At 46.7% G+C, this 9,172-nt stretch overlaps 1 protein-coding gene across 3 annotated transcripts in view; it reads left to right on the top strand.

The window, feature by feature from the left end:
* Positions 1-4,492, top strand: part of gpr6 (G protein-coupled receptor 6) — a 9,379-nt gene extending 4,887 nt beyond the window's left edge. Inside the window, exons 1-2 of one of the 3 annotated variants that reach the window (XM_082147296.1) lie at positions 7-1,059; positions 2,481-4,492. In XM_082147296.1, coding sequence (XP_082003422.1) covers positions 2,489-3,487 — 999 coding nt within the window. In that variant the 5' untranslated portion in view covers positions 7-1,059; positions 2,481-2,488 and the 3' untranslated portion in view covers positions 3,488-4,492. Of the gene's footprint in view, positions 1-6 lie in introns of those variants that run through there. The other 2 variants (XM_082147295.1, XM_082147294.1) reach the window with 2 other exon arrangements.
* The last annotated feature ends 4,680 nt before the right edge of the window (positions 4,493-9,172 follow it).

Genomic DNA, 9,172 nt, shown 5'->3' with positions numbered 1-9,172 from the left:
GAAATGAAGGCTTTTATTAATCAAAAAACAAACATAAACTTCCCCGAGGGGAAAGACTTGACTTGACCACAGGAAGAATAAACAAGGGTAAACATAGACGACGACTAAACACACAAGGAGAATAAATAGGGAGCAAACAAAGCAGGTAACGAGTGAGGACAGGTGGGGCTAATCAATCAATAATCAGGTAACGAGATGGGCGGGGTTAGACAGTCCACAGGAGAGCACATGACAAGCCATGTGCTCACACCAAACATGACACAGACACAAGCACTGTGGCCAGAGAAACAAATCACCAGCCATGTGTTCACTTAATGAGACATGAACACAGCTAATGAGAACTCATAAGCCACGTGATCACACACAACATGACAACATGAAAGCACACCGCTAGTGTAAAACACAATCTGTGCTACACACAAGAAGACAAAACATGACATGAAAGCACGAGGTCGATATCAACACGAATCCCGACACAGAGCCGAAACCAAACTCGACAGATGTGCCGGGATCCAAACATCACACCCCGCACAAGTACACACTCACGAGAGCGCGCACGGCTCGACAACGCTCAAAGCGCGCGCCCACTCAAAGACATGACAAAACAGGAGTGTCAGAGCTCTGTCACACAACCAAGAAATAAACTAGACAGTATTGACAGAACCCTGACAAATAAGCATCGGATAGTGCAGTATGCATTCAAGCATTGCTGTGAATAATGTGAAACACAAACAGATTGTGTGTAAAATACAGTATTTTGTCATTGCAGTTAGTGTCACGTGCGCCCAGGATGTTGCATTGGATCAAATATGATAGTTTATCTCATGCACATCAGAACTTGCGATCATTCACCTGTGGATCGCTGATGTTCTTCACTGAATGATGTTCGGTCTCGCGCAGATGAGCGGCGGCGCGCGCTGACGTCACCAGGGTTTATTAGCGCGCGCTCGGATTCGCGGGCGCCAGTTCAGTCCCTCTCCATTCCCGCATGGATCCAGGACTCATGTCTGGGAATCCCAACAGGAGTAAAGGATTCACCTGAGGAAGAGCACGCGAGCGGTCAGCCGGAGAAAGCCTTTCAGTCTCTGTTTTCCCCCATGTGAAGGAGAAGGTATGCTTGATTTTCCCAATTATTAACTCGGATGAGATCAAACTCTTAAGTGTTTGTGCACAAACAAAACCAATCATTTAGAGAGTTCTCAATCGCACTAGAGTGAGAGGCTCGAGCGCATATGTCTGCTGATTTCTCCTTGCAAACCTTTCTGAATGATGAGATTTCACTTCTTAATATGTCTTAGTCTGGATGTGATTTGGTCCACATGCAGTCATGGAGTGACTCTCTCTGTTTCATCCAAACTCAAAGACATCGTCGACTGTGCAGGATTACACTGACAACACGCTTTTCATGCACGAACGAACGTTTTGTGATTTTCTTTTCGTGGGTAAAAATGGGTTTTTTGGATTTACTATTTGGAGCGATTTTCAGTAAGATTGAGCAGATTATGTTCTGAACTAAGAGTTTATAACTTAAAAGATGTTTCCGCTCAAATAAAACCCCTTATTTCGCCTCGGCCGTGAGGAAAACGCTCCTTCTCCTTTTCTCCAATTGTTTTACAATGTCCAACTATCAGAGAGATTTCGTCATGCAAATGATACTATGAAACTTCGTAATGTGTTGTTGTGAATAATGTTAAAAGCAGTGTTTGTATGTTAAATGTATTTGGCATGTAAGAATGTGTTGCATACGTCATTATTGTGTGGGTTTCACACCTTATTTCGAATGCATGTCATTTATTTGAAGCATTTTCCTTAACTAAGAGCTTCTAATGTTTAAAAGATGTTTGTGCTCAAATAAACTGCTTTATTTGGGCTTTTGCTCGTTGTGAGATTCAGCACCGCGGACAGCGCCTGTGAGCTTCAGAGATTTCTTCATGACGATGATATAGTGAAGTCTCTACATGTCATTTATAGATTTACTTGAGGCATTTCCCAAACTATAAGAGCTTATAATGTTTAAAATGCTCGAATAAAATAATTTATTTTGCATTGTACTTGAGAAAAATGCTTATTTTGAGATTTAGCTCACATTGATTTTCATGTAAATTATATAGTAAAGTCTCTGCATGTCATTTATAGATTTATTTGATGCATTTTCCAAACTATTAGAGCTTGCAATGTTTATGCTTGAATAAAATAATAAATTTTTCCTTGTGCATGAGGAAAATGCTTATTTTTAGATTCAGCTCGAGTTGATTTTCATGCAAATGACATTTATAGTTTTATTTGATGCATTTCCCAAACTATAAGAGCTTATAATGTTTAAAATGCTCAAATAAAACCATTTATTTTGCCTAGTGCATGAGGAAAATGCTCATTCTTAGATTCAGCTGCAATTGATTTTCATGCAAATGCTATAGTGATGTCATTTATAGATGTATTAGATGCGTTTTTCTGACCTGTCGTCATTGTTTGGTCTCCAGGCTGAGAGATGAACGAGAGCGGAGCGCTCAACGAGAGCGCCGTGGGTTTGCCGTCCTCCTCGTGGCTTGAAGCCGAAGCGTTGGACGGGAACCGGAGCCTGGCGCTGTCATCGGCGGCCCTGGATTTCCACGTGAACCCGTGGGACATCATGCTGTGCCTGTCGGGGACGGTGATCGCGTGTGAGAATGCCATCGTGGTGGCCATCATCTTCTACTCGCCGACGTTACGCAACCCCATGTTCGTGCTGATCGGCAGCCTCGCCACCGCTGACCTACTGGCCGGAATGGGATTAATCCTGAACTTCGCGTTCCAGTATCTGGTGTCATCCGAGACTATAAGCCTCATTACGGTGGGATTCCTAGTGTCCTCCTTCACGGCGTCCATCAGCAGCCTGTTGGCCATCACGATCGACCGGTATCTGTCGCTCTACAACGCTTTGACGTACTTCTCCGAGAAGACGCTTCATTATGTGCATCTGATGCTGGTGGGAACGTGGGGAGCGTCTCTCGGACTGGGACTGATGCCTGTTTTAGGCTGGAACTGTCTAGAGGACGAGTCCACCTGTAGTATCGTGCGCCCGCTCAAACGCACAAACCTCACTCTGCTAGCCGCGTCGTTCTTCGTCATCTTCATCCTCATGCTCAGCCTGTACTTCAAGATCTGCAAGATCGTGTGTCGTCACGCGCACCAGATCGCTCTTCAGCAGCACTTCTTCACCACCTCGCATTACGTGGCTACTAAGAAGGGTGTCTCCACGCTCGCCATCATCCTGGGCACGTTCGGGTTCAGCTGGCTTCCTTTCGCCATTTACTGTTTAGTGGGAGAGCGCGAGTATCCGCCGGTGTACACGTACGCAACGCTACTCCCCGCAACATACAACTCCATGATCAACCCCATCATCTACGCCTACCGAAACCCTGAGATCCAGCGCTCACTTTACATGCTCTTCTGCGGATGCTTTCACAGCAACGGCTCGTATCGCTCCAGATCGCCCAGCGAGGTCTAGATCATGCTTTCAATCTGTTTGGACAGTTTATCAAACCTTTAGACAAAATACAAAAAGAGTGTTTTTGTTGAGCAGCATGTTTGATGCATCAGGCTTTTATGGCTCTCATAGTCTGAGATAGTGAGAAATGAACAGCTCAGTTTTATTCAGAGACACAAACTTGAGTTTATATGGTCAAAAATGAAGGTCAAGTAAATCAATGAGATCTTTATTACAGTGTTGCAGACTATTCACATAAAATGCATATAAATATCTCCCAATAATGTCTTGGTTTAAATGCTTAGTTTTATGATCAAAACATATAATGCGACGCAATATAATGATGATTGAGAAATGAACAAATAAACCCTCCTCAAAAGCCTGATGATCATATTTGATACTCACAATTTTTCTATTAAATAATGTCTGATAATCAAGTAAACCGAAGCTGCTTCAGAGCAGATGAAATATTACTAACAATATAAAAAATAATTCTTACGTTTACTTGATAAAATGAAAACAGAAATGCAGATTTGACAGCAGAAAAACACGAGCTGAAGGAGGACATTTGTACAATTACACTAAAAGACTTTTACTTGATAAAAGAGTGTAAATATCAATCAGACACAGAAGGACTGAGGAGAGTGAGTGAAACAGCAACGTTTGCATCATCTAGAGGCCTTAGAAATGTGTGTATCAAATATGATACAGGAGGATTTATGGGGTTAGACACTCATTCGTGTGAATATGGCGCTCAGAGTGTCTGTTGTTCAATTGCACTTTACTGAGACCAGGACGTCTCGACACGCTGTGAACGAGCAACGACACGCATCAAGAATGTATATTTATATTATTTATTTATTTATAAGCCACATGTTGCACTTTACTGTACAAATGTACATGCCAAAGCAGTATTGCATAGGCCTATGTGTTTCACTTGTGTGGTGGGTTTTCTATTTTGTAAAGTTGTCCATGAATGTACATTTTATACAAAACAGTGAACACAAAATAAAACATGAAAAGCTCCAAGTGTGTGTGTGTGTGTGAGGAACTAATAATACAAGGGACAGTCCACCTAAAAATGATCATTCTGTACTCATTCGTGTCGTTCCAAACCCAAGATATTTTAAGAAATGTCTGTTTTTTTCAATGGGCTGAAATGTTTTCTTCCCAACGTTCTTCAAAACATCTTTTGAGTTCTGCAAAAGAAAGAAAATTTTGCAATGACAGTGAGAAAATGAAGACATAATAGTGACTTTTGACTGAACTATCCCTTTAATTTGAGAGTTAAAATGTTGTTCTGTATGTCACAGCTCTGACTGGCGTACGTTACACTAAAGCTCACTCGCACCCGGGTCACGGCACCAGATGTCACAGCTCTGAGTGGCGTACGTTACACTAAAGCTCACTCGCACCCGGGTCACGGCACCAGATGTCACAGCTCTGAGTGGCGTACGTTACACTAAAGCTCACTCGCACCCGGGTCACGGCACCAGATGTCACAGCTCTGAGTGGCGTACGTTACACTAAAGCTCACTCGCACCCGGGTCACGGCACCAGATGTCACAGCTCTAACTGGCGTACGTTACAATAAAGCTCACTCACACCCGGGTCACGGCACCAGATGTCACAGCTCTAACTGGCGTACGTTACAATAAAGCTCACTCACACCCGGGTCACTGCACCAGATGTCACAGCTCTTACTGGCGTACGTTACACTAAAGCTCACTCACACCCGGGTCGAGGCACCAGATGTCACAGCTCTGACTGGCGTAAGTTACAATAAAGCTCACTCACACCCGGGTCACGGCACCAGATGTCACAGCTCTGAGTGGCGTACGTTACACTAAAGCTCACTCGCACCCGAGTCACGGCACCAGATGTCACAGCTCTGAGTGGCGTACGTTACACTAAAGCTCACTCGCACCCGGGTCACGGCACCAGATGTCACAGCTCTTACTGGCGTACGTTACACTAAAGCTCACTCACACCCGGGTCGAGGCACCAGATGTCACAGCTCTGACTGGCGTTCGTTACTCTAAAGCTCACGCGCACCCGGGTCACGGCACCAGATGTCACAGCTCTAACTGGCGTAAGTTACAATAAAGCTCACTCACACCCGGGTCACGGCACCAGATGTCACAGCTCTTACTGGCGTACGTTACTCTAAAGCTCACGCGCACCTGGGTCACTGCACCAGATGTCACAGCTCTAACTGCCGTACGTTACTCTAAAGCTCACTCACACCCGGGTCACGGCACCAGATGTCACAGCTCTAACTGGCGCACGTTACTCTAAAGCTCACGCGCACCCGGGTCATGGCACCAGATGTCACGGCTCTTACTGGCGTACATTACTCTAAAGCTCACTCGCTCCCGGGTCACTGCACCAGATGTCACAGCTCTAACTGGCGTACGTTACAATAAAGCTCACTCACACCCGGGTCACGGCACCAGATGTCACAGCTCTTACTGGCGTACGTTACACTAAAGCTCACTCACACCCGGGTCGAGGCACCAGATGTCACAGCTCTGACTGGCGTTCGTTACTCTAAAGCTCACGCGCACCCGGGTCACGGCACCAGATGTCACAGCTCTTACTGGCGTTCGTTACTCTAAAGCTCACTCACACCCGGGTCACGGCACCAGATGTCACAGCTCTTACTGGCGTTCGTTACTCTAAAGCTCACGCGCACCCGGGTCACGGCACCAGATGTCACAGCTCTAACTGGCGTAAGTTACAATAAAGCTCACTCACACCCGGGTCACGGCACCAGATGTCACAGCTCTGAGTGGCGTACGTTACACTAAAGCTCACTCGCACCCGAGTCACGGCACCAGATGTCACAGCTCTGAGTGGCGTACGTTACACTAAAGCTCACTCGCACCCGGGTCACGGCACCAGATGTCACAGCTCTTACTGGCGTACGTTACACTAAAGCTCACTCACACCCGGGTCGAGGCACCAGATGTCACAGCTCTGACTGGCGTTCGTTACTCTAAAGCTCACGCGCACCCGGGTCACGGCACCAGATGTCACAGCTCTAACTGGCGTAAGTTACAATAAAGCTCACTCACACCCGGGTCACGGCACCAGATGTCACAGCTCTTACTGGCGTACGTTACTCTAAAGCTCACGCGCACCTGGGTCAATGCACCAGATGTCACAGCTCTAACTGGCGTACGTTACTCTAAAGCTCACTCACACCCGGGTCACGGCACCAGATGTCACAGCTCTAACTGGCGCACGTTACTCTAAAGCTCACGCGCACCCGGGTCATGGCACCAGATGTCACGGCTCTTACTGGCGTACATTACTCTAAAGCTCACTCGCTCCCGGGTCACTGCACCAGATGTCACAGCTCTAACTGGCGTACGTTACAATAAAGCTCACTCGCTCCCAGGTCACTGCACCAGATGTCACGGCTCTTACTGGCGTACGTTACTCTAAAGCTCACTCGCACCCGAGTCACGGGACCAGATGTCACAGCTCTGAGTGGCGTACGTTACACTAAAGCTCACTCGTACCCGGGTCACTGCACCAGATGTCACAGCTCTAACTGGCATACGTTACAATAAAGCTCACTCGCTCCCGGGTCACTGCACCAGATGTCACAGCTCTTACTGGCGTACGTTACTCTAAAGCTCACGCGCACCCGGGTCACGGCACCAGATGTCACAGCTCTAACTGGCGTACGTTACAATAAAGCTCACTCGGTCCCAGGTCACTGCACCAGATGTCACGGCTCTTACTGGCGTACGTTACTCTGAAGCTCACACGCACCCGGGTCACGGCACCAGATGTCACAGCTCTAACTGGCATACGTTACAATAAAGCTCACTCGCTCCCGAGTCACGGCACCAGATGTCACAGCTCTGAGTGGCGTACGTTACACTAAAGCTCACTCGCACCCGGGTCACGGCACCAGATGTCACAGCTCTTACTGGCATACGTTAAAGCTCACTCGCTCCCAGGTCACTGCACCAGATGTCATGGCTCTGACTGGTGTACGTTACACCAAAGCTCACTCGCACCCGGGTCACGGCACCAGATGTCACAGCTCTGACTGGCGTACGTTACACTAAAGCTCACTCGCACCCGGGTCACGGCACCAGATGTCACAGCGCTGACTGACATACGTTACACTAAAGCTCACTCGCACCCGGGTCACGGCACCAGATGTCACGGCTCTGACTGGTGTACGTTACACTAAAGCTCACTCGCACCCGGGTCACGGCACCAGATGTCACAGCGCTGACTGACATACGTTACACTAAAGCTCACTCGCACCCGGGTCACGGCACCAGATGTCACAGCTGTGACTGGCGTACGTTACAATAAAGCTCACTCGCTCCCAGGTCACTGCACCAGATGTCACGGCTTTTACTGGCGTATGTTACTCTAAAGCTCACGCGCACCCGGGTCACGGCACCAGATGTCACAGCTCTAACTGGCATACGTTACAATAAAGCTCACTCGCTCCCGGGTCACGGCACCAGATGTCACAGCTCTTACTGGCGTACGTTACAATAAAGCTCACTCGCTCCCAGGTCACTGCACCAGATGTCACGGCTCTGACTGGCATACGTTACACTAAAGCTCACTCGCACCCGGGTCACGGCACCAGATGTGACTGCTTTTACTGGTGTTCGCTACACTATAGCTCACTCGCACCCGGGTCACGGCACCAGATGTCACAGCGCTGACTGGCATACGTTACACTAAAGCTTACTCGCTCCCGGTTCACTGCACCAGATGTCACAGCTCTGACTGGCGTACGTTATACTAAAGCTCACTCGCACCCGGGTCACGGCACCAGATGTCACAGCCAGAGTTTCCGCTAGAAAAAAATGGTGCCGGTCATTGTGACCGGCAGAGATTTCGTTTTCCGGACATTTTGATGATATGCCGGTCAAATATTGCCTCTTAATTAGTCAAGTTGAGGAAAACTGGAGGCAGGTTATGTAACTTAAAAAAATGACATAATCAGGCCGTGTAGAATGCAACATGTTTATTAGCCTAACTTTCAAATAGACAGAAAAAAAACATGAACGTCCGATTGGCGTCAATCAACGCCAATTGTTTTTACTATGGTTTCACATTCATAGTTTAACAAACCAATCCCCCTTCCCAACATAAAATATCTGAATATCTCGCGGTGTAAATAGCCGCATTTCCATTACAGATTTGCGCAAATGTTTTGCGCTATTATCTAAATATCGATAAAAAAAACTATTGCGAAATGACGGCGTTTCCATTAACCGATGTTATATGCGACTAAACGTCCTTTTTTCTCTCACGATAAGTCATTTAAAAAATCACGGCAACAGACGTTGGTTTATATAATATCACAGCCACCGCATTAGACATTATTATTATGATTAATGGAAGGAGACGTGGCGTGTTATCCAAGCATTAATGGCAGGGAAAGACCCTTGTAGCCTACTGCGAACGACACATAAGGAGTTTCTGGGTGTTTCGCCCTCATTTCTGCTCCGAGGTTTTAATTGTGGCATTTATTTGAGATTTAGAATCCAGTATTCCTATAGGCTAATTATTGTTTCTTTTATGAATTTAATAAAGAACTCTGTCTCGTATTCTGTCCAAACGATCCATGTAGGCTACTTTTGTCCATTCGTTTTTCCTTTTTTAACCCGTTATTGAAAAACGAAAAATGAACGGTTGTTGTCTTTTTAAAACGCAAAG

The sequence above is a fragment of the Leuciscus leuciscus genome, assembly GCF_965113295.1.
Source record: "Leuciscus leuciscus genome assembly, chromosome: 19".
Classification (NCBI taxonomy): Eukaryota; Metazoa; Chordata; class Actinopteri; order Cypriniformes; family Leuciscidae; genus Leuciscus; species Leuciscus leuciscus.
The sequence above is the reverse complement of the archived record's forward strand: the minus strand, read 5'-3'. Positions and strand labels throughout refer to the sequence as shown.